Here is a 27473-nt window from a genome sequence, read left to right on the forward strand (position 1 = left end):
GGACAATTATCATTTACAGTGGGATTCAATTTCGTCACAAAGGCGTTTACAGCGATTGCACCATGCAGTATTCTCCACTGAAGATCACCTGCTCTTTTAGTCAATGGTGGTTTGTATAGTACTCTCCACTCTGGTTTTATTTCCTCTACCACTCCTAGTTTGTCTCTCCAAACTGTGTCAATTCTGTCTTTTAATGTATGTTTATTTATTACCTTCACAATACATTTGTATAAGATCTAACCTTTAACTGTACAAAAATCAACATTTTCATTTGTATTCAAACACAACAGAGGACTATTATGTGAGGATTCTTCAAGATCAGGTGTACTTCTGATGTCTGGGAAGAGGTCATTAGCATCAGGGACAATATCACCCATACTGTAACTCTCAAGTAGAGCTTTTTCCTTGGAGTTTAAAACCCCATCCAGTTTGTTCAGAAAACCTCTAACAAATCTCACTGATCTTATTCCCAGATGTATAGCCACAGTTTCTACATTTATTAGTCCAGGTCCTGCTTTTTCAACAATGTCTTTCAATTGCAATAGCTTCTTTGACACAAGCAAGTCTTTTATTCCTGGAAGGTCAACTCCTGACACATCAAGGCGACTTCCAAACACGACAGGTTCCTCAAGCAACCAGAAAAGAGAGGTGGCTGACTCTGTCCATTTATGTTTAAAAAGTCTCCACACTTTAACACTAGAAGTCCCAGAGAGCAGCCATTTGGCTTTTCTACCTATAAAACCCGCAGGACAGCCGATGGGCTGGAAGGCTTTAGGCTAATATCCTTAATTGGCTGTGAACAGTTGCTTTTGTTATGTAAACAATGTGGGGCCATGCTGAGCCACTTCAAGGAAACTGGTGTTTCACTTTGCCATCTTAGGGAGAAATCAACACACGTTTTTTTTTCCTTTGTTGCTGAGATTTATTGATAAAAACAGTACAAAATAAAATAAAAAAGAAACCAACCATTTGTACACATTTACAAATAATATTAAAAAGTGAGTGAGTACACGCCGCACTTTGTGGTGTTGTAAAGGGTGACAGTGTTTGGCGTCCTTTTGGTGGTATTATCAGTCTGAATCACGCTGTGCATGCTGCTAAGAATGTAGACGGTCTTCTTCCGTTTGGGCGCATACGCCGTCAGCGTAGCAGCAGTGGTTGAAAACACCTAATAAATAAGATAAATTGTTATTTTCATAGCACTTTTACACACAATGACACACTTGGTGGTGTTGATTCTAAAAATTAGAAACACATAAACATAGAACCACAAAAGACCTGCAACATACCTGAGTGGTGAATTCATTGCGATCTGTGTGTCTAGCGGATTGAGGGATTTCCCGGCGAATCTTGTTGACTGTGCCGAGGATGGTGGTTTTCCGGCTAAGGAGTTTATGCGCAAGTGACAGCGATGTGAGACATGGTCAATCAAGTTCTCTGCTTTTAGCAGCCCTCCCTGCCCCCTTATCTTGAATTGTGTAATATAACACACACACGCGTATATGTAGCTATATATGTACGTGTATGTGCATATATTCCCATTCATATTTATATTTTTTAGCACACCAGGGTGACTAAGAGTATGATATTGTCCAGCCATGACTTCCTGTTCCACAGGATTATAAATATGAGGAACACAAAGGCCAAATTCCCTTAATCATCCATCACAAGGAGTAAAACCTAAGAATATAATTCTGATGTGCAGAATAAGAAATTAGTTAAAGCATTGAAAAATTATTTCCAATCAACTAAAGATGTTAAAAATCTGCCTGGAAGAGGACACAGCTGTAAAATTGTAAAGATTAGTTGAGTCTTTGGGTCAGAAACCTAAAAACAACATTTAAACATCCCCTACATCACCTACATGTTCGGGAGGGTTTCAAGGAAAATTCTCCTCACTCATCCAAAAACAAACTCCAACAAATTCAGTTGTCAGACACGATTGGAACTTCAAATGGCACTGGCTTCTATGGTCAGAAGAAACTGAAAAAAGAGCTTTTTGGCAGCAAACCCACCAGATGAGTTTAGTACAAACCGGGATTAAAATATTACCACGGTTAAATATACAGGTGCATCTCAATAAATTAGAATGTTGTGAAAAAGTTCATTTTTTCTTGTAAGTTATTTCAAAAAGTGAAACTTTCATATGTTTTAGATTCATTGCATGTAAAGTAAAACACTTCAAAAGTTTTTGTTTTGTTTTTTGTTTGATTATAGCTTACAGCTGATGAAAGTCAAAAATCAGTATCTCAAAATATTAGAATATTTACATTTGAGTTTCAATTAATGACCATCCCTACAGTATAAATTCTGGGTATCTCTTCGCTGAAACAACAATAATGGAGAAGACTGCTGACTTGGCAATGCCAATGTGAGACATGGTCAATGAAGTTCTCTGCTTTTAGCAGCCCTCCCTCCCCCACACATACAAACAAGCCACCAGCAACCATTCACACACACACCCCCAACCCCCCTGCAGATTGCTCAGGTAATGACTACATTTACACATGAATTGATGCTAATGATAGCCAAAAGACTAGCCAGTTAGCATCCACTTGGCTAAAGGAGGGTTACAAATTTCTGGGACTTCTAGTGTTAAAAAGACTTTTATAAAATGAAGGTAGTCTAGACAAATCCAGGAGAGTACAGTCCGTCAAAAACAGTGCAGCATGAAGTCCATTCCGTTCACCCCAGATAAAATGGTTTGTGCTAATGGTCTCCACACTAGATTCTGGGGACCCATCAGCAGTCGCTGAATGAACTGTAACCTAAAAGTCGCTCCTCTGCTGACCAGATTCACCAAGCCTTGACCTCCTTCATCCCTTGGCAGGAAAAGCACACTTTGAGGAGTCCAGTGCAAATTGTCCCAGAAAAAAATTGACCATTTCTGCTTGAAGTTTTGGTAACAGTCCCATAGGCGGATCGACACAAGCAAGTTTATGCCATAAAGAGGAGCCCACCAGATTGTTGATTATGAGCGTACGACCTCGATAAGACAGTTTGGGGAGTAGCCATTTCCATTTCTGCAAACGTCCTTTCATTTTTTCTAGCATACAATCCCAATTTTTTGTAACAAAGTCATCATTCCCTAAAAAAATGCCAAGATATTTAAATCCGCCTTTCTTCCAAATTAAACCTCCAGGCAAACTGGGAGGACCTCTATTCCAATCGCCCATTAAAAGGGCCTCACTTTTTTGGTTTGTTTAAAGACTTTGGTCTGGTGGACTTTTTTCCTTTTATTTGGAAGATTGTCTCTGTTTCCATCTCCGATTCTCCGACAACACCCTCACTGACCTGTTTACCAGTAGTTGTCATTTTATCTGTATTGATGTCACTGCTCAAATTAACAGTGTCAAAAATCATAAAATCAGATACAGATAAACTACCTGCAGTAACCTCAGCCATAGTGGGTTTATTCCCAACCGACCCAGCAGAACCTAACGCAACAGCAGCAGCAGGGGCCACAACATCCTCTGTGACAGACACAACTTCAGAAGGATTACTCTGAGTGTTAGTCTGTACAGTAGCATTTTCATCCATTTTTTCAGGACAAGCACGTATCAAATGGCCAATTTTGTTACAGCCAAAGCATTTCATTATACTTTCAGATGTTGCATAAACTGTATAATTAAAATCCTCAACTTTAACATTAAAGGACAGGTTCAGCTCATTAGCATTGTTTTTCAAAATCATATAGACCTGTCTCCGAAAAGACACTACATGTTTCAGCAAGGGTGATTTACAACTAAAAGCAATTTTCCTAATGGGAGAAACAATCTTACCAAAGGAAGACAATTCTTTAGCAATACTTGCATCAGAAACAAAAGGAGGAACATTTGACACAACAATCTTTCGAGAAGGGCTACTTAGCGGCAGAACATGTGTAAGCGCGTCATTAATCAGGACTCCCGTTTGAACAAGCTCATTAGCTTTTTCGATCGCGTTTAAAAATAAAACAACCGCGTTGTTCATTTTAGATGCAGAAACAATAGCGTTGCAACCAACTACATTGCCAACCGCTAAAGCACATTCCTCCACACTGAATTTACACAAAATCTTAATCCCATGACGCCGAGTTAGACCATCACTACTCGTAACACCTGACGCAGCCATGCTTCCCGGCAACAAAGACGCCGGGAGCAGACTTCCACAACTTTCTCTAAAGAAAACTACTCCTCATACACAAAATAACACACAAAAAACAAACAAACAAACAAACACAAAAAAGTTAGAAAACACACTCAGGTGTCACTCACCACGCACTCTTCTCACTCGCTCCACAAACGCTCGCACATGCGCACGAGAGAGAGAGAGAGACACAGAGAGAGAGAGGGGGAGGGAGGCCTGATTCACACCCAGATACAAAACATTACAATAATCCAAACACAATAACACAAAGCATGCACAACTTTCTCCATGTCCTCAAAAGAGAGGATCAACTCTACAACAGCATTAATTTGTCAATCAAATCTAAGATCAAACCATGTAAAATATCATCAGAACATTGAAGCTGCTTACATTCACTATCATGTGTGTATAAACTGAATATATGAATTACTGTTAATAATATATCCAGAGCTAATCATACAGCAGTAAATATTACTCTATTTATAATCAGGTTGAGATTGCTTATTCAGTTTTATGTTTCATGTCTGCTGCTCCTTTCATGATGATCTCAAACTATGATATACAGCATTTATCATTTTTGCCGACTGAATTCTGAGGGACACTCGACAATGAATCTTCATCTGCTCTGTAAGGAGGAACAGAAGAGAGAGAGAAATCAGTGTTCAGAACAAATTACTAATTACTTACTATTTCAATTACAGTTTCTTTTTTTGAGTTAAAAAAATCTTACTTTTACATGATCTTGCATAGATATTTCTAAAACAATATTTGTGTTTTAAATACATTTGAACATTAATTCCATTCATATGTTTGTCTGATTGTGTTTTTGTGACTCCTGTTGAGTCACTATAAAGAGAAATACATGCTAATGAGTGTAAGCCATATATAATAAACCACAAGGAACAAATACAGGTGAGATTTTCCCTCAAAACCAAAACCTTTCAGTTAAATGTTCCACTAGTTTAAATATGTTTGTATTGGTCTCAGTAAATAACTGAAAGTAAAGTAAGTGTAAAGTAATGTGACGTGTTGCTTGTGAAAGTAAAAACACACGAGAGACAGAGACATTGATCATGTGATGCTGGACGACTGTGAACTGAAGCTGGAATCTGCTCTGATTTTACCAGCGTTTGGATGGATGGACGGATGGATGGATACAGTGACATGACATAATTGATAGGCCGAGTCAAATTAGCCCTTCCCCAAGCCTCTGTGATCCAAAGATATAATCTCACTAATTTTGTGCCAATGTTAAGTCTATGGGACTTTTTCGCTCAAATTTTTCATCCACCAGACGAACACCGTACACTCAATTACTTATGAAAGATATAGCACACCTCTCCTCAATATGCCGCATGATTTGAGATCATTACTATGTATTATTATAGTTCTCAGAATGTTCTTAGCCTGGTTTAACACTTAGCTAATCGCTATTAGCATGTAGCTATTCACTGCTAGCATGTGTAGCATGCGTGAGAGAAGTCCTGTTTGCGATCGAGTCAAAAGAGTAAAACCTGCATGTTTCTATGACACTTCTATCCAAAGATATCGCTTTTGATGATTCAAATGAGTGTGTGTGAGTTACAGAGAGAGAGAGAGAGAGAAGGGGCTCCAAAGGGCCTGTGTGTGTGTGTGTGAGTGAGTGTGTGTGTGTGTGTGTGTGAGTGTGAGTGTGTGTGAGTGTGTGTGTGAGAAAGTAACAGTTGAGATTCAAATTCAGGAACATTCCGTCAAGCAGCTGTTTCTGTATAAAGCTCTGACAGAGTGCTTCTGTTCTCTTTCCTCCTTTGTGTTAAACATTTTTATCAACTTTACATTTCATTCAGACACAAACACTTTAAAATAAAGCTTGATTTGATAAACACTTTTCACAAATATTTAAAGTTTTGTTCCCATATCAGAGGTAAATGAATCTCTTTAATATCACAAAGTGAAGTTTACTCACCTCAGTTTACAGTTTGAGTCTCGTAGCACATCAATGAGCTTCTGCTTTGAGTCTCCAATCTTATTATATCTCAGATCAAGCTCTTTTAGAAACTGCAGTGCTTTTGTGTTTCTCAAAGACTGAGTTAAAGAAGAAACATCTGTAATGCCACAGTAATAAAGACTAGAAAGAGACAAACAGAGGAAGAGAGATCATCTTACAAACAAATCATTAATGTGAAGAATTACACAAATATAAAGTGAACTCAGACTCATCATGAGATATTGAGTATAAAGTGTTTGGGTTTAAACTGTTGAAGTGATTTTAATCATTTTATTCTTGTATGTGAATGTTACTGACCTCAATGTCTCCAGTTTACAGAGTGAATCCTTCAGTACGTCACATAAGAGATTCACTCCTGTGTTTTTTATTTGATTCCCGCTCAGGTCCAGTTCTCTCAGGTGTGATGGGTTTGATTTCAGAGCTGAAGTCAGGATGAGACACTGTTTCTCTGTAATACTGCAATAAAACAGACTGAAGACAGAAAGAGAAAAGACAATGAATCAGATCCATGTAAAGTTTATGTGAATAAATACACCATAAACAAATGCCATAGTCAAAAAAATAATTCATTACACTTCATTACGCTTATTTAATTTGACTAAAAGAAAGTTTTTTTGGACCACAAAACAAAACGAAGTCATAAGGGTAAATTTTTCGCAATTGAGATTTATGCATCATCTGAATAAATTATCTTTCCATTGATGTATTTTTTTTTTGTTCAATAAATAATCTTTCATTAAAATGTTAATATTAAAATATATATTAAAATACAGAAACTAAATGTAAAAAAAGTTTCTGAAAAGCATTGAAGGAGATCATAATTTAATATAGATTTACAGTGGAAACAACAAATGATATTTTATTATATGATATGATTAATATCATGTTTATATAAATATGATGGTTTCATTCTAAACATGGTGATTATCTCTAATATGGACACCCAACATAATATATGATATTTACCATCTGAATCTAACCATGTCATGTCAACAAATGGAAAAGTGAGCGATCTATTAATTATCATGTTAATTACTGCACCTTTAGCCCCGACAGCAGGGGCGCTTGTTACCCCAAATACCATACTTCTACATATTCTTTCGTTATTAAAAACTGTAGCTTTAATTATTTTAAACAAAACTTGGTAACACTTTATTTTAGGGTGTCCTTGTTAAACATATTTGTGATGCAGTGGACCCTTGCAGATCTACTGCGGGACGTTTTAGGTCCGGAAAAAGAAAACAAAATGATGGCTTGACCCGTAGGAGTAAATGAAAGGTGACTTATTTACAGTGCGCTGTAAAAATATCCAGTGGTGAGAGCATTTACACAAGTGCTCAGTCAAAAAACAATAGCAAAGTACCAACAAACAAAAAGAAAAGAACAAAATAAACAAATAATACGTACAAAAGAGGTCTAGTTTTGCTTACGGCACCGCAGTAGCACGTTCACTGACTTGGTAAACAAGCCCTTGATGTGAGCCTGGCCTCCCTTCTTATAGGCCAGGCTCCAGCCCCTACCCGGAGTGTACCATTAACAGGTAAGTATTTAATCTTATAATCTCATTTTAAATCATAAACTTCATGTAAAACATCAATCACATTATGAAACACAGAAAGTAATAAACCATTATTAACACATATTAATAACACAAATCATCAACATTTCCCTCTTTTCTCTCCACAGAAAAGAAGTCACGGTCCCCTCCACAAAAACAACAATGGTTTCGTCGGACTACAATCGCATTACGCCGGCAGAGCCGTGACGTCATAAGCGGGCGCCTCTCAATCGTTTGGTTTCGCCGGCGCAACGTGGGAGTCCGACTACTTCCCACACACACACCCGACACTAAACGAACTAACAATAAAACTTCAAACTAACAACAGTGTGTCTGTGTGGTTTATCCGGGGTATGTATACTGTAGAGGGGGAGAAGAGTGTGTGAAATGCCACGAAATGACGTGTGCACGCGCTCTCCGATGGTTAAACAGCAGGGGCTGGAATGAGGTAAGTATGTAGATGTATAATGTGTGTGCCAGTACTGCTGTTCCCAGCGGTGAAGATCAACTCTCTCATGTATGCATAATTACATGCAAGTAACCCTAAATCAAACCCTAATCCTAACCATACAGTAAGTACATGTAGTTAATTAATATTACTCAGTCCTTAAATGTATAATTACACTGTAACTGCTGTAGAGTATAATGATACTAACTCTAGTTTCTTCAGCTTGAATTGTGGGTTCATCAGTAGATCACTGAGGTTTTTCACTCCAGAGTCTCCGAGTTTATTCCAGCTCAGGTCCAGTTCTCTCAGGTGTGATGGGTTTGATTTCAGAGCTGAAGTCACAGCAGAACATCCTTCATCTGTCATTTCACAGCTGATTAACCTACATTTGGCAGAAAGAGTGAGAGCAGAAAATAAAACAGAAGAAAACAAATCACATAATCGTCACGAGCAAGTAAACAGACGGAGGAAGAGAGATCATGTTTATTTCACCAGATCACAAAATACTGAGGTGAAAAACTTTGTACAAATATAATGTGAACTCATCATTGATCAAATATAATGTGAACTCGTCATTGATCAAATATAATGTGAACTCATCATTGATCAAATATAATGTGAACTCGTCATTGATCAAATATAATGTGAACTCGTCATTGATCAAATATAATGTGAACTCATCATTGACCAAATATAATGTGAACTCATCATTGATCAAATATAATGTGAACTCATCATTGATCAAATATAATGTGAACTCGTCATTGATCAAATATAATGTGAACTCATCATTGATCATTGGTGATTTTTCATCATTTTATTCTTGTATGTGAATGTTACTGACCTCAATCTCTCCAGTTTACAGTGTGAATCCTTCAGTACGTCACATAAGTGATTCACTCCTGTGTTTGTTATTTGATTCCTGCTCAGGTCCAGTTCTCTCAGGTGTGATGGGTTTGATTTCAGAGCTGAAGTCAGGATGAGACACTGTTTCTCTGTAATACTGCATCTACACAGACTGAAGACAGAAAGAGAAAAGACAATGAATCAGACAAGTGTCAAGTTCATGTGAGAGTAATTCATCATGTGTTAATATCATACAGTACAATAATCAGAACATTGCCAAAAACTTTATTATATGACCATAAACAAAAACAGAAGAAACAAAGATTAACAAAGTAGATTAAGATATAGGATCAACTATAAAATTACTTAAAAATAACATTAACACACCTGCCAACCTTTGACATTTTTTTGGAGTCCAATTTGTGTGATTCTCCCACGAAACAAAATAATGTGACAAAATATAATTTTATCATTACTGCAGTCTATTTAAAAGTGTTTAAGTGAATGAATTAAACATTTAAATGAATATGTATTTCTAATATATTTAGTTCATATTAAAATGATGAAAAAGTGGTTTGAATGAATGATTTAATGTCTCACTCATAAATACTTCACTTGTTTCTTTACTGGATGAATCAGTTTTTAAACGAATCTCTTGATTCAATCACAAATACATTTTAAGTCACTTGTCACCACCTACCGGCCAAACAATGCAATCGACACAAACGTTATTTGAAGCCCAGTTAACTTTCAAAAGGTCTATTTTGATCGCTCCCATAAACATCAGTGTTTATATCTGAACTATTATTAAAAGCCCTAATATTAGGATGCTGTTCAGTGAGTGCAGCTATATGAACACAAATAAACCGCAGCAGATCTGACTGAATATGAATGTGTGCTTTTATTCTGTTCACAGTTCGTCTAGAATATCAATGCGATCACGTCGACTCCAGAGGATTAAGTTAACTCAACTCAATATTTTAACTTTCCACATCCACCACAACCTGTTTACCTTAGTTGTAAGTACCGTGTGTCCTGTCCTCTTTAAAAAAGGTACGAGACCGAGCGGGGTTTTTCTGTCTATTTGTAGTCTCTTTTTAATGATAGGTTACGCATTTGTCAATGATCCCGCTCTCTAGATGGGGAATGAACCCAGTGCTCTGATTGGTCGAAGTGCTCTTTCATTGCTGCGCGTGCACAAAGCCGTCACCAGGGGCGCGTTCAGGTTCACACCATCTGCCTGCAAAACCGGAGGCTGCATTTCTCACCTGTCCCTTTCTAAACAGAGTAGCATCTGCCTGCAAAACTGCATTTTCAGGAACGCAGTCCTAGGACCACATTTCTAGGACCCTAGGTTTTTAGTGACAGCGCCACCTACCGAATTAGAGGACCAGCGAAGATGGATGACAATCAGAGTGTGAGTATCAAATGTGAATCCATTTTTATTTGTTTAACACTAAAAACAATTGTGATGCATTTCATTGGAAAGTTAACAGCCGAAGTGATCGTGATTTGCTAAATAGTCTTGAATGCATAGCCATCATATATTAGCCTCTAATGCATTAAAATGAATTGTTAGCACATTAATTTAAGAAACTGTTGCATGATAAGCCTGTGTTGATTTATTGACAGCACAATAAACTGTAGCACGTTCGTTGTGAAAGCTGGTTAATTACTCATTGTTTTTCCATTTTAATTAAGTTAAAATGATCTTAATGTTTTAACTGTCACGTGCTCACAGTCAGCCTGATTAACGTTACCCCACAATACATGTTATGAGTACGTCTCTTCATTTTGACATGGTTTTATTATGTTGGTTGAGACATGACATTTTAATAGTCATAACAGAGAGGCATCATAATAACAATGTTAAAATACCACGTGTTAGATTGTGTCATTTACTGTGTACTGTACTCTATATGAAGTGCATAACAATATAATGTATTGTGCATGTTTCTGCCCTTTCATACCCTACTGTATATTATACCTTATGCTATATTTCAATGAACAATTTTCTTTTGATAGGCCATCATATATGGCCTGCTGGGCTTCAGAATTGGTCTCTGCAGGATGCTGAGCAGGCCTTCCTCTCTGGTCCTGATTATCATCACAGGTAAGAGTAGAAAATGCAATTGTTTTTACACAATGTCCAATGTATCCTTTTTTAAGCGTTAACAGTATTTCTGTTAACCTAGGAGTGATTATGTTCTCCATTTACTATTTCAGTGAAGTGGAAGAATTTAATAGAGTGATAGAGAAACAATTGAGAAAAGAGGGGAGAGCATCCAGGTGGTAGATAGTGCTGCTGCATACATCACAATGTGTGCTTTAAACATTTAAAGGTCAGGAAAAGTCATGTCAATAATATGTTATTTCTATTCAGATTTCTTGCATCTCTCTCTATTATTTTTCTTCTCAGTTCAGATGGGCTTTATTGACATGAATGTTTCAATAACCTTTGTTCCCACGACATCAAAATATATTTTTTTCCAAATCTTTGAACAGTATGCAATAATATCATTATGAACATTAACTGGTATGAAGATTGATATAATTATTTTTGTATCGTATATGTGTTTGCTCTCTGTGGTAACTAAGAGCTTTAAAAAAATGTGAAAGAGGTATAATTCATGACTGAAGAGAGATCTTTCTATTCAAGGAAGAATTTTATTAAGTAAGGCAGAAGGTCTTTGGAGAGCAGCATACCTCTTTTCTTCGCTTAGTGCCCCAAAGGATATATGCTAAAAAAATGGATAAAATACTCTTTAATTTAATTTAGAAAGTCAAACCTCATAAAATAAAAAAGTGTCCTTGTTAATAAAATATCTGATGGTGGGTTAAATGTTCTAATTTAAATGTACAATTAAATGTACAATTTTCAACCAAATTAAAAAAAAATATTGAAAAGTGTGATATCTAAGTAGTAATAAAGATGTTTGCTGTCATAATGATAATAGCACATACAAAAATAGTAAATTAACTGTTCCATGCTCCGGTGCGGTTAGTGATCACACTACATGTGTACCGCACCAGAGCCACCTCTTCAAGCGGACCAGGGCATGGTTAAACAAACAGCACTGGACACGGTACAGAGCAGACACACTTGTGAAATGAACTGCACTTTGGGGGTCAATCGTGCTCAAGCATGGATCAGATCCCCTAGTGTGAGTACATCCTAAATCCACAGGGATTAAAGATCTCCGTCGCTACGACGGATTTCCGTTAATTGCAACGAGTCTATGACGGATTTCCGTCAATTGCAGGGTCCCGCCTGTCCTTAATGTCTTAAATTCACTTTTCACAATTTTAAGGCCGTAAATAGGCTTACATTTCTCAAATAGTGTAATAAATGTCTTAATTTCAGTTCTTAAATTAAGGAAAGATGAGGTGTATTCAGCCTGCTGAGGGGGATGTGATCAAAGCCTGGAGTGGAGTGAAAGCATGTTCCTCTCGAAGCGTTCTGTAATCACTCCGCTCTGGATCCACTTCGGGTTTTCTTTTCCCGCTCACGGAAAAAGTGCTCCGTGTGTTCAATCCATTTTAAAAGTTATTCTAATGTGTTTATTTTTTTGCATGTCAGGCTACAGCTGAGGTAGAACTGAGCAATTCCAGCGTTATGGACGTGACATTCGCAGTCAAAACCTGAAATATAAATTCTCATAAATTGTATTCTTTACCAATATATTGAACCATCTCTTTATATTTTTCTAAACCCCTTAAAATTTAGTCCAGATATCAGAAAAGTATCAGTCTATAAACCTGTTTTATATTTTAAATGAGGGAAATACACATGCGTGACGGACATGACGAAAAAAAAAGTTTCTGGGAGACAACATATTTTAGACTTTCTGTGAATTACAATGCACAAACCAGAAGCAACAATATCTGCAGAATGGAGAAGCGTTGGCCATTTATAAAACCTAAAATATCAATTTTGTTTAAGTTTTCGTTTTTGCGTGTCAGAGGAAAAATCAATGTTACAGACGTGACATCTCTCCATTACGGACTTAATTTATGGAATTAATTTATTTCCGACTATGGAAACGCGTATAAAATGCTTTAAAAACTTTAACGGAAACTTCTAGAGGATGTTTAGTAGGGCTGCCCCACACTAAGGATTTTTCTAGTTAACTAGTCGTTCGTTTAAGTCATTATTTAACTAATCACACATTTATATTAAGTCAATAGACCTATCATCCATAGGCTATTCCGCTCAAGCACACGCCTACAGTTTTCCACAAGCAAAAGTAGATTAAATTAATGATTATTAATGTATAGAAAAATGAGACATTTAAATTATTTATCAATAAACTAATGTTTTCTTGTCGGCTGCAAGATTAAATTCACAGTGTTCGTCTCCACAGTAGCCTACTGGACGTGCCTTAGAGAGAAATGTAACCTTCATACAGATTATATAATCAGGGAGTATTTCATTTAGTTTTTAATTGATTCATTTAACAGTATACATTTCAAGCTATAGCTGTTTCTCTTGTAGCCTATGTGAGAGAGTTTTGTATTATTTTTTGAGACGCGCTCCAGTTCAGTGACAGACGGCAAAAAGCATATCCTGTTTGTTTTCATTATTTTACAAAATCACGTTTTTTTTTTTTTTTTTTTGTCATTATGAATTTACATAAATAAAATCAGTTTCGAGCTGATTTTTATTTGTTTCATTATCAGGAAAAAGTGCAAGTGATTGCACGGGCGCCTGCCTCCCTGTCATGCATGCTCATTGATATTCCGCACAAACACTTAAATATGGGCCAAAAATGTAGCGCATTTATATAGGTTAAAGCTAGAGTTTGGAATCACATTAAAATAAATCTTCACCAATCTACATCTGAGACAGATGCAGTTCTAACCTGCAAATAGAAGGCTATTTGACATTTTAAAATGATCTAACAGACCAACGCAGCTCCAATTCGTTGATCAGTTGTTGATCAAGATTAAAAGGATGCCGCTGAAAAAAAAAATGTTTTAATGACTTGCTTATGCATTAAATAACTAAGATAAAATACAGGTTAATTAAAATATGCTGAACATATAATAGGCCCGCCTGCTGTACAAATATTTATGAAATAGACTGCGAATAAAACTGCAGATTCACGTTTTGCATCTGCATAAAGTGAATTAATTTAATATGCAATGATATGAAATTGAACCAAACAAGATATGTAATGAAAAAAAATTATATTTAGACAATAAAATAAATAATAATAAAAAAAGATATAGGCCTAACCGCAGCATGCTCACAGAACACACACAATCTTGCGCATGAATGCAGCGCAGATAGCAAACAAGTGTTATTTGAAACACATAAAATGTTTAAATAAGATAATATTGACAATGAAAATTAGGCCTATATGATATTTAAAAAAATAATAGTTTTGGCGATTTGTCATCGGCTATACAGTCCGCCTGTGCATATTTATATGCAAATTCTTAGGCTATCTTCGCGAAGTTCTCGCAGAGAATGCGATTTCTAAAATGTTATTAAAATGGATTTCTTTATAAAATGTTATACGGTAAGCCTGAAACAGCAGTATAGCTTTATTAGTCATCAGCAACGAGGTAAACATGCGCGCCGGTATGCTATGAAGCATCCGTAGACTACAATAGATTTACAATGCACAAACCAAGCAACAATATCTGCCGAATGGAGAAGGGTTGGTCATTCACAAAGCATAAAATATAAATTTTATTTTAATTTTCGTTTTTGTGTTCAAGCACACGCATAAAGTTTGCTACAAAGCACAGGCCATAGCCTAATGAATCTGAAAAAAAATGAGACATTTTAATTATTTAATATACTAATGTTTGAGTCCTTGTCGGCTGAAGATGAAATTCAGGAAGTCTCCACTGGACGTTCCTTTGCAGAGAAATGCATTCACAGATTACAGCCTAATCAGAGAGTATTTGATTTCATTTTGAAATGGTTCGTTTAAAAGTAGACTTTACTTAGATACAGGGCTCTACAGTGCTACCATTTCAGTAGCATTTGCGTCTGAAAACTACTGCGTGCGACTATGAAACATATTTAGGAGCACCAGTGCAACTGACCCGATCAGCGTATTTGTGTTTGTGCTGAGGGAGCTTTAAAGGTTTCTAACGTAGGCCTACTTTCAACGTGTTTTTGCAGCGTTGAGTAATTTATCAGACGCATCCTCTCATTATAACAGAACAAGTGTAGACAGTGTAAATAAGAGATTCATTGTGCAGTGTGAGGAGCTTCGTTGATTATAATGGAGTTTTGTGAGATCGCGATGAACTAAGATGAGGGACAGCTTTTAATGATTTTTAAGAGTTTGCAAATGTGATATTGATTTAATACAACAGTTCATTAAACAAGACGTTAATATTAAATGACTTATATTGTCTGACTACAACACTATTGCCTTATTTTGCTCCATTTCATCAACAAAAATAGTTTCAAACAAAGTCCCAGCCAAGCCGCAGCGCATCTCCATTCAAACACAGCGGTGTTTCATTTATGAATGAGCTGCGTTTTTAAATTAATCTAGTAAGTCAATGATTCAATTATGAAAAAAAAAAATTCAGTCAGAAGAATTTTTTTCACTTTAATCCCTGAATCCAAGAGAATAGCAGATAGCACAAAACGACTATAACCATAACAGCACAAAAAATGATGAACGATCAAAACACTGACAGCCAATCAGAATCATTTCTGCTTTAACCCTCTGAGCCCGACAAACGCGAATACGCGTTTTGGGGCAGATTTTCCTGATAAGGCAGAAATGAGCTTGAATTACTCTGCCATTTTTGATCGTTCAGATAAGAGCAATACACCATTCGAATCTGTAAGGGGTCTTCTTTTATTTGTATACACTCATAATAACAACTAAACTTTGTGCTTTTGAAGAATAAAGAAAACAAACAGGGTGCGCTCTCTGTCTTCTCCGTCTCCGCGATCTGTTTTCAGAAATGCGTCACTAAAATGAAGTGTAACTCAGCGAATACTCAACACAGACACATGAGAGTTATCTCTATAGAAAGCCTGAAGTGTCCACTTTCAAATGAAGTCATATCGAAAACAAATATTCTGTGATGAAGTAATCCGTATGAAACCAACACGATGTTCAGTCTGTCCTGTCTAACTCATTATTTTTAATGAGATCCCGCCCCCTCGCGTTCACATGCAAATAACCACGTGACCCGCGCGTGCAGAGCATAAACAAAGCGTCAGTGAGGAGTTCATCGCTGCTACTGTTACTTTCTGGAAGAAGACGCGCTGAGTAAAGGCTGGATTTCCTCAAAAGTTTGATGAATAAGTAAGTAATGTTTATGTTTTGCATTAGTTAACGTGTTATTGTGACATAAACTTGAACACATCACTAGTTGGGTTGTTCCCAAACTACAACACGATAAATGCTACGCATCTAAGAATGTTTAGACCATGTTTATTATTAATAATCTGTTCACAAATATATTTTAATAGTGTGCTAAACGATAACAATTAGTTCTCAGATATAAAATATATTTTTTATAGTGCAAAGTTCATCCTTTTATAGTATAAAGCTATGACTGCAGAATCATATCCTCTATACTATAAAATCATACATGATGTTCAGGATGGCTATATAACTACAAAATCATAGTTGGGTTTTCCCCAAACTATAATTCCTGACTAACATGTTTGAAATCCAGTAAAACATTGTGAATATGATGGTCAATTCATTGTATTTAAATTTCTTACGGCGCGAGTATGTTTTCATGCTCTTTATAAAACAATAAAAGTAATATGAGAGTACACTGTAACATGATGAATGCTACGAGTCTAAGTATGTTTAGAACATGTTTATGATTAATAGCCTACTCTGTTCAAAAATAGAGTATAATTGCATGCTAAACAATAATTAGTTTCTCAAAAATAAAATGTCTTTTTTTTTCCGATAATACAAAGCATGAATGAGTCTATGACTACAAAACCTATATATATATATATATATATATATATATATATATATATATATATATATATATATATATATATATATATATATATATATGCTCCTGATATAAACATGCTCACAAATGTTTTTTCTCTTATTTGGTTGTTTGTATTTTATTGAATCAGACATCTGCACCACAGATCCTGCTGACTTTCAGTCTCTTCAAACTGTTTTCCTCTGAGAGCGCTTCACCAACATCAGAAGTTCAACAGTTTCTTCTTGAATCCATGGAAAGTAGCAGAAACACTTAAATGACACGTAAATATCAGGTATGATTTATCTGTTTCACTTGTTGAACAGAATCTGTTGCAGGAACGAGTCAAAGTCTGTTCACATCTCTGTGGTTAGATCAGTGCACAATAATGTGTCTTTGACCTTCATTATGTATGTCTTGATTATACTGTGTTGTAAATAAAATACAAATCATTTAAAAAACCCATTTTTTCAGTCTCCTCACACTCTCTTACCTGCCTCAGTCACAGTCACACTGATGGGCCATTAGCAGCTTTAGGGGAGGGCCCTTTGTCTCTCAGGTGAGAATCACTTAATATTCAAGACCATTACCACTCCCTCGCATTTTGGCTTTAGATCACAAAGCATGTCTTTAAACATTTAAATCAATATATTGTTTTCTGTGAATGAGTAAGCTGAATAATTTTCACATAATTGTGAAGTAAATATTCTAGCCTACAAGATCTGGTTCTCAAAAGTCTTGTAAACAATTGTTCTGTATTTGTTTTATGGTCTTATTTCAGTGACTTCAAAATTTTACTTTTTCACTAACCACGCATAAACGTTGTTTTCTCAAAAACACAATCATGTACACAAATGCTGCTAACATAACATTGTAGCCCAGTTTGTGCTGTTTACAGTGTTATTAGACTTTAGCCATTTATATTTTTATAAGCAACTGAAAAAAGCACAAATGTCAGGGCATGTCGAAAGTTCTCCAGGCCCCCAAAACACCCTCAGGGCCCAGAGGGTTAAAGAGCTTGAGCATTTAGTGACAGATGACACAACTGCATTATATACTTAGAATACACTAATATAGTTATCTTTATAATTATCGTTATATTAGTTTTTCTTTGCAAAGCAAATTGTGTTTATTTGCAAAACGCTGGATTTGTTAGATGAATATTGTCACAAAATTGGCTCCATAGGGCTGGACCAAGTAGACATTCAGCAGTCACAGCAGAAGTTAGAGACTAAATTTAACTGAAGTCTATTCAAAAGTTGTATCAATCTATTCTAAGAAGTTTGGAAGCTGTATTAAAGGCAAACAATGGTAAACACAATAAAATTCTGGCTATTTCTAATGTGTTCACATTATTTTCTCCAACCCCTGAGCTCTTAAAGGGATAGTTCACCCAAAAATGAAAATTACCCCATGATTTGCTCACCCTCAAGCCATCCTTGACGTTTACGAATTTCTTCTTTCAGACAAATATAATTAGAGTTATATTAAAAATATCCTGGCTCTTCCAAGCTTTATAGCGTGGGGTCGGACTCAAATGAGAATTAAAACAGACTACTGTAACATTACTAGTCATGTGACACATGAAATGATGTAAGATACTCACTTCAGTGTGTTGAGTGTACAGTGTTTATCCTGCAGTAGAGCAGCGATCTGATTCACTCGTGTGTCTCCTAGTTCATGTTTACTCAGATTCAGCTCTCTCAGGAGTAACGGGTTTTTACCCATAATTCCAGTCACATACTGACAGGCTTCATCTGCAGCAGGACCCACAAACCTGCAGAAGAGAAGATGAAGCAGGATTCAATTCAATGTGCATTGCATCACAAAACATTTAAAGATTATCAAACATTGTTTGTAACGAAAAGCTCTAGTTCAAGTTTTAACAGTTGAACATTTAAATATACATTTTTTTTTTTTTTTAAGAAAGACAAAAGTCAAAAGTAAATTCTTTAAAAGAAACTCAGCGGCAAAAGCTCACTAGATCATGATTCTCAAAATTCTCAAATATATTTCTGGCTTTAAGCAGGAGATGAGGAAAGTTAGCAAAGGGATAACTATCTTGTGACAGCTAAGCATTCATAGCCATATATTTAGTTGATCTTTTGATGCTGGCTCTTCCTATTATTATGTAGCAGAATTCACCAAACACTGGATTGCTGATCCACTAACAGGAACATGATCTGGGTTTAGATCATCTCTGGATAGTTTTATTAACTGATGTCTGTGTTGATGCAACAGTAATTCTGCTCATTATGAGAGAACTGCAGGTTCAGACGTGTGTGCGTGTGTGAGTGTGTGTGTGTGTGTGTGTGTGTTGAATTATCCTGACACACATCACATGTTTGTGGCCTGTTATAGATCTGCTGTAGTAGATCTACAGTGTTGTAAATCTGAGCTTGATGGACATTAATGTACAGTTCATTCAGTAACATTTAAACAATCAGGATAATAAATCACACTGTATATTTGTTTCATAAGAAATGTCCACAATAACACAATCATAAATGATAATTATTGAGGCACCAAAATACTGAATATCAGCATCTAGTGACACAAAATATCTGATTAACCTGTAACTTTTAACACAACTAAACTGTGGTGACATTTATCATCAAAACAACAGCAGCTGCAGCATCTGTATCTTACTGAATTAGTGAAATATAGTATAATATGATAATATTTATGTATAATATAAATAATTCACATGCGTATCATTTATTTAGTATTATTTCATGACGTCTCACCTCAGTGTCTTCAGTTGACAGTTTGGATCCTGTAGTAAATCACTGAGCTGCTTCACTCCTGATTGTCCAGGATCATTTCCTGTGAGATCCAGCTCTATCAGGTGTGAAGGGTTTGATCTCAGAGCTGAAGCCAGAGCTTTATAACCTTCTTCAGTGATACTGCAGTCTGAAAGTCTAGAACAGAAATTAAAATGTATCATTCAACAGATTAATGATGTATTCCAGAAATAACCTTTACAATATTAATCTATAAAGTGAATTATTTTTGTTCCTTGTCAGTTTACTGTGCAATTTAGTGTACAACTGAACCTAAAAGGCCTCAAGACCTTTAAAATTTTACACATCAGCTCACCTGAGAACACTTCAGGTTACAGTTACTGAAAGAGGTCATGAACTGAGAAATTAATTTCCCTTGATCAAAAAAAAAAAAAAGTCAACATTGACTGCATTGGTCAGAACAGAGAAAAATGTCTCATTTGACATCACTCCCTCAGCTGGTGTATTAGAAACACTCACACAACAGCGTTAATGCCAAGGGAACACAAAGTGCAGTGTTAAAAATACACGTTTTTTCTTGAAATGAAAATATATTTTAAAAAAAGTTAATAATAACATATATGCTATTAGGACATAGATCCTCAAATCTGGCTCACGAGATCTACTTTCCTGCAGAGTTTAGCTCCAACCCTGATCAAACACACCTACCTGTGATTTTCTAATGATCCTGAAGACATTGATTAGCAGCTCAGACGTGTTTGATTAGGGTTAGAGCTAAACTCTGCAGGAAAGAGGATCTCACGAGTCAGATTTGAGGATCGCTGCTCTAGGAGTTAGTGTATCACACAAACAAGAATCCTGTTTTTCCGAATATCTGCACAAATCACAAATGTACAATAAACAAGTTACTGAGTAACTGTCAGACACAAATTTCCATTTTATAAATAGAACAAACAGCAGAACCAGTTCCTCAGTGTTACATGGACCAGTCAATTATTCAGTCAGGCTATAAGTACAGTCGTATGCAAAGTTAAACGAATTAGCATTTTAAACGAATCGGCTGATTTAAGGATTCAACTCACTCATTTAGAGTCACTTGCTGCCACCTACTGGCAGTTGTAGCTTCATATTTAAGAATTTTTCATTTTTGCAATCATTTAATATTTCTACATTACAAAGTTATAGTTAAACTTAACAGAATTTATACAAAATCCATCTATTGATTTTACTGATAGTGATTTAATTTGATTATTAATAGCCATTATTCCCCCTCTTGCATCATTAAACCATTGTTCTCATCTAAATACTGTTCATTCATCTTTTCAAAACTTTTTTTGTGTTGTACTCTTTCATGTTGCTCCTTTACCCTAGACGGGGCATAACCGATTGAATTTGATTAAATTTATGAATCTGACATAAGAGGACACTGATATGACAATATATAAATATGTTATAATATTAATACAACTCTGAAATAACACTGAGCAAAAAAGCCAGAGTTTTGATCGCTGAACTTGGAGAATCATAATTGTATGAAAGCCCAACAACGCCACCCAGAGGTATCTTTATATCTATAACTTTAATGCTTGGACAAAGCTGAACAAGTCCAGACATGTCCAGACAAGTGTCAGGAGGCAGTGTATGTATGGGTGGAGCGATCGACTTGTTCATTGTACAAGAGAAAGGACTACTGCATGTTTGTTTCTTCTGTGAGTGATTGATTAAAAGTTATCCGTTTTACAGTCTATGCCAAGTCAAATGTTGACACTAGTTTAATGCTGCTAAACTGTGCATGTTCCACTGCATAATTTAGATACATAAGCTAAAATTGTACACCCGTTTACGGTACATAGTTAAATGGAAAGGACTTTGCCAAAGTAATGCTACATAAATGCCTTTATTACTTGACATTTGATACTGTGATTTACTGCCACTGTGGCTGTGTATAACGTTCATTTCTTTAGGCTAGCCATAGTATTGTTTATATTTCAAATCTTATATTGTATACTGTTTTCTGTGTTCATTGTAGACCACACACAAGCCCACATGCACCTCCTATGGGCAATTGCCTGTAACCATTCATGCATGTAAAGATAATCACAATAAAATCCGGGAACTGAGACCTTCTCTTGCTTCCGTTTCTCTAACCGGAAAATCCTACCACCATTTCTACTAGTACCCAACCGAACCCTTAAGCATCCCTTACGCTCGTACAATAATATTGATACTAACTCATGATCGGCTCACATGTAAGTGCACTTTTCTCTTAAGCATGTGACACTGCAGACTGTATATTTAATTAAATTTTAGTCTTTTGTGAATTGATAACTGCAAGTCATATCACAATTCTGAGTTTATTTTGATTAATTGTAATTGTGTGAGAAGTGTAACAATATTTTCAAATTTATGAAACTGTGGTGGGTCACTGCAGTCTGGGTAATTAATGGGATACACTTTTAAAATACTTACTTCAGCTTTTCCAGTCTACACTGTACATTTTCAAACAGAGTCACGATGATCTTCATTCCTGAGTTTCCTAGTTTATTCTCACTCAGATCCAGCTCTGTCAGATTTGAAGGGTTTGAGTTTAGAGCTGCAGTCAGAACATGACAAGCTCCTTCTGTGATACAGTTGTTATTCAGACTGCATAAAGAGAAAACAGAAGATGAAGTAAACTTCATTTCAGAAATAAACTTGGTGAAAAACAACATCTGACTCTCAAACACTGTGAAAGGCATGGATTTACAAACTGCATTAATGAAATATTCTTTATAAATAAATTGCCTGCATATCATTTATTTAGTATTATTTCATGACGTCTCACCTCAGTGTCTTCAGTTGACAGTTTGGATCCTGTAGTAAATGACTGAGCTGCTTCACTCCTGATTGTCCAGGATCATTTCCTGTGAGATCCAGCTCTATCAGGTGTGAAGGGTTTGATCTCAGAGCTGAAGCCAGAGCTTTATAACCTTCTTCAGTGATACTGCAGTCTGAAAGTCTAGAACAGAAATTAAAATGTATCATTCAACAGATTAATGATGTATTCCAGAAATAACCTTTACAATATTAATCTATAAAGTGAATTATTTTTGTTCCTTGTCAGTTTACTGTGCAATTTAGTGTACAACTGAACCTAAAAGGCCTCAAGACCTTTAAAATTTTACACATCAGCTCACCTGAGAACACTTCAGGTTACAGTTACTGAAAGAGGTCATGAACTGAGAAATTAATTTCCCTTGATCAAAAAAAAAAAAAAGTCAACATTGACTGCATTGGTCAGAACAGAGAAAAATGTCTCATTTGACATCACTCCCTCAGCTGGTGTATTAGAAACACTCACACAACAGCGTTAATGCCAAGGGAACACAAAGTGCAGTGTTAAAAATACACGTTTTTTCTTGAAATGAAAATATATTTTAAAAAAAGTTAATAATAACATATATGCTATTAGGACATAGATCCTCAAATCTGGCTCACGAGATCTACTTTCCTGCAGAGTTTAGCTCCAACCCTGATCAAACACACCTACCTGTGATTTTCTAATGATCCTGAAGACATTGATTAGCAGCTCAGACGTGTTTGATTAGGGTTAGAGCTAAACTCTGCAGGAAAGAGGATCTCACGAGTCAGATTTGAGGATCGCTGCTCTAGGAGTTAGTGTATCACACAAACAAGAATCCTGTTTTTCCGAATATCTGCACAAATCACAAATGTACAATAAACAAGTTACTGAGTAACTGTCAGACACAAATTTCCATTTTATAAATAGAACAAACAGCAGAACCAGTTCCTCAGTGTTACATGGACCAGTCAATTATTCAGTCAGGCTATAAGTACAGTCGTATGCAAAGTTAAACGAATTAGCATTTTAAACGAATCGGCTGATTTAAGGATTCAACTCACTCATTTAGAGTCACTTGCTGCCACCTACTGGCAGTTGTAGCTTCATATTTAAGAATTTTTCATTTTTGCAATCATTTAATATTTCTACATTACAAAGTTATAGTTAAACTTAACAGAATTTATACAAAATCCATCTATTGATTTTACTGATAGTGATTTAATTTGATTATTAATAGCCATTATTCCCCCTCTTGCATCATTAAACCATTGTTCTCATCTAAATACTGTTCATTCATCTTTTCAAAACTTTTTTTGTGTTGTACTCTTTCATGTTGCTCCTTTACCCTAGACGGGGCATAACCGATTGAATTTGATTAAATTTATGAATCTGACATAAGAGGACACTGATATGACAATATATAAATATGTTATAATATTAATACAACTCTGAAATAACACTGAGCAAAAAAGCCAGAGTTTTGATCGCTGAACTTGGAGAATCATAATTGTATGAAAGCCCAACAACGCCACCCAGAGGTATCTTTATATCTATAACTTTAATGCTTGGACAAAGCTGAACAAGTCCAGACATGTCCAGACAAGTGTCAGGAGGCAGTGTATGTATGGGTGGAGCGATCGACTTGTTCATTGTACAAGAGAAAGGACTACTGCATGTTTGTTTCTTCTGTGAGTGATTGATTAAAAGTTATCCGTTTTACAGTCTATGCCAAGTCAAATGTTGACACTAGTTTAATGCTGCTAAACTGTGCATGTTCCACTGCATAATTTAGATACATAAGCTAAAATTGTACACCCGTTTACGGTACATAGTTAAATGGAAAGGACTTTGCCAAAGTAATGCTACATAAATGCCTTTATTACTTGACATTTGATACTGTGATTTACTGCCACTGTGGCTGTGTATAACGTTCATTTCTTTAGGCTAGCCATAGTATTGTTTATATTTCAAATCTTATATTGTATACTGTTTTCTGTGTTCATTGTAGACCACACACAAGCCCACATGCACCTCCTATGGGCAATTGCCTGTAACCATTCATGCATGTAAAGATAATCACAATAAAATCCGGGAACTGAGACCTTCTCTTGCTTCCGTTTCTCTAACCGGAAAATCCTACCACCATTTCTACTAGTACCCAACCGAACCCTTAAGCATCCCTTACGCTCGTACAATAATATTGATACTAACTCATGATCGGCTCACATGTAAGTGCACTTTTCTCTTAAGCATGTGACACTGCAGACTGTATATTTAATTAAATTTTAGTCTTTTGTGAATTGATAACTGCAAGTCATATCACAATTCTGAGTTTATTTTGATTAATTGTAATTGTGTGAGAAGTGTAACAATATTTTCAAATTTATGAAACTGTGGTGGGTCACTGCAGTCTGGGTAATTAATGGGATACACTTTTAAAATACTTACTTCAGCTTTTCCAGTCTACACTGTACATTTTCAAACAGAGTCACGATGATCTTCATTCCTGAGTTTCCTAGTTTATTCTCACTCAGATCCAGCTCTGTCAGATTTGAAGGGTTTGAGTTTAGAGCTGCAGTCAGAACATGACAAGCTCCTTCTGTGATACAGTTGTTATTCAGACTGCATAAAGAGAAAACAGAAGATGAAGTAAACTTCATTTCAGAAATAAACTTGGTGAAAAACAACATCTGACTCTCAAACACTGTGAAAGGCATGGATTTACAAACTGCATTAATGAAATATTCTTTATAAATAAATTGCCTGCATATCATTTATTTAGTATTATTTCATGACGTCTCACCTCAGTGTCTTCAGTTGACAGTTTGGATCCTGTAGTAAATGACTGAGCTGCTTCACTCCTGATTGTCCAGGATCATTTCCTGTGAGATCCAGCTCTATCAGGTGTGAAGGGTTTGATCTCAGAGCTGAAGCCAGAGCTTTATAACCTTCTTCAGTGATACTGCAGTCTGAAAGCCTAGAACAGAAATTAAAATGTAACCTTGGTTTTGCAAAGAAATGTTACAGGTTTATACAAATGTCATATAGTTGTAAAATCTTAAATGTATAAAAAGAATTATCTTTTTGGGAAAAATATTAAAAAAATATTGTAGAAAAAATGTTATACATTATAAATTACAGTAATATGATTTTTTATCATTTGTTGAATGTAATAACAACAATAGTATTACTTAAATATTACTGAAACTTTAAAACGGATAAAAATAAATATTTTTAAAGTTAAACATGCAAATGTGCCAACAAATTATTGAAATATTTACTTAAAATCTCAGGGGCTACTTCAAGTAAATAATTTAGGTCAAAGGTGTTTGGCTGACAAAAAAAAGTTTGAAAACCCCTTAGACAAATCATGGATGTAAAAAAGAGAAATCCAAGGAACTCTTCTTTCCACTAGGTGGCCATACATCGTAAATATCATAATAATAAGGTGGCTACATTGCAAGTTAAGCCCAAACAAACAAATATATATATATATATATATATATATATATGATCACAAGAAATGACTGGAATCTATTTCTTCATTCAACCCAGGATACACTGTGGCCTGTAAATCGTATATATAAAATATAATATATATATTTCTCTCTGTAAAAGTAATTTTAATCGGTCACCACCCCGAATGTTCTTTTTGATCGTTTCTATACCCTCAACCATTAGGCCTTCTGGATTACACAGTTTGTAGCGAATTTCATGTGATGAACTCTGCTAATAAAAGAGGTCTTCCCCTTTAAATTTTCCTTATTGGAATATGACGTCATTTTTAGAGAGGAAATAAATGTCCGGTGTTGTTAGCGTTTCACATGTTCAGGTCGACGTCCTCTAAGTCTTTCTCTGTTCTTCTGCTGAAGCCGAATTGTGAGTGTTTGAATCTCCCTCTGAATCTGTGGAAGTTTTCGGAGTGCTTGTTTCTCATATTGATGCCATATTGGGAGTGATTCGAGTCTGCCGCTGAAGTCGTGTTCAGAGTGCTTATTTCTCCCGTTGATGATGTGTTTGGGGAGAAGTTATGCCGTTAACATGATTTAAAACGGAGATTGAAGTTAAGTCAAGCATGTTAGGGAAAGTGTAAGTGCAACTCTCCTTTTTTGTTGTTTATTATTAAAGGAGGAAATTGATGGTTATTTCTGTGCTAATTGTATTTCCCTTGTTTGTGTTTAGGGGTGGGTTTTTGTTTCTTTATTTGGAATTGGATACAGTTTTGAACTACCAATGCTCAACGGACATTTCGTAACGCGTTTGGTGATTTACACTATGAACGATGTCAGGTCGGCCGACATTTATCACCATATTTGTGGAATGTAAGGTATGGACATTACATGAGTGAAAATCACCCTGCTAAATACGTTTTGAATGGACTGGGAGCTATGAAGTTACATATTTCTGTGAAGTGGTATTTTTGTGTTCGTTTTTTTTGTCCTTTTTGATATGTTTGGATTTATTGTATTGTTGAATTCAGAGAAGATATTGTGAATGTGTAATGTATTTCCTGAAACTGTGAATATATGTTATTTTCACCTGCTTGTTTGGTTGCTGAAGGGTCATTTGAATTAATAACATAACACATGATTATAGATAGGATATGATAGGGATCTTATAAATGGATATAACATGTATTAGATTCCTTTGGGACGTTTTTTTTTTTTTTTTTTTATTTACTACTAAATTGTCTGGATAGTTACCAGGCTGGCACCTCAAACTAAAATCGTCACAAGTTGGTCCTGGTCTGTTATTGGTTAACAAATGCTTGTCAACCGGTTCCTTCCCTAACAGTCTTAAATGTGATTTGGTGACACCATATCTTTAAAAAAAACACGATCCTTCTTCTCTTTGCCAAATTTACTGAATACTGGGCTATTTTGTTATTGTTGTGTTTTAAATCTGATAATCTTGTTTTAGTCATCTTATTTCTTAATTTTTATTCTATTCTGTACAGCACTTTGGTCAACTTCGGT

General features: G+C 35.7%; 1 protein-coding gene across 11 annotated transcripts in view; it reads right to left on the minus strand.

Moving 5' to 3' along the window:
* Positions 1-27473, minus strand: part of LOC306874474 (uncharacterized protein) — a 207065-nt gene that overhangs the window by 173297 nt on the left and 6295 nt on the right. For 8 of the 11 annotated variants that reach the window (XM_079424551.1, XM_079424545.1, XM_079424552.1 and 5 more), the window contains exons 9-12: positions 25301-25474; positions 24946-25119; positions 22480-22653; positions 22125-22298 (exon numbers count right to left, since the gene is read on the minus strand). The exons of 1 other annotated variant lie outside the window; for it this stretch is intronic. In XM_079424551.1, coding sequence (XP_079280677.1) covers positions 22125-22298; positions 22480-22653; positions 24946-25119; positions 25301-25474 — 696 coding nt within the window. Of the gene's footprint in view, positions 1-6412; positions 6587-8329; positions 8504-8965; positions 9140-18517; positions 18689-19658; positions 19833-22124; positions 22299-22479; positions 22654-24945; positions 25120-25300; positions 25475-27473 lie in introns of all 11 variants that reach the window. 2 more of the 11 variants (XM_079424548.1, XM_079424549.1) reach the window with 2 other exon arrangements.

Source organism: Barbus barbus (assembly GCF_936440315.1).
Source record: "Barbus barbus genome assembly, chromosome: 9".
Lineage (NCBI taxonomy): Eukaryota > Metazoa > Chordata > Actinopteri > Cypriniformes > Cyprinidae > Barbus > Barbus barbus.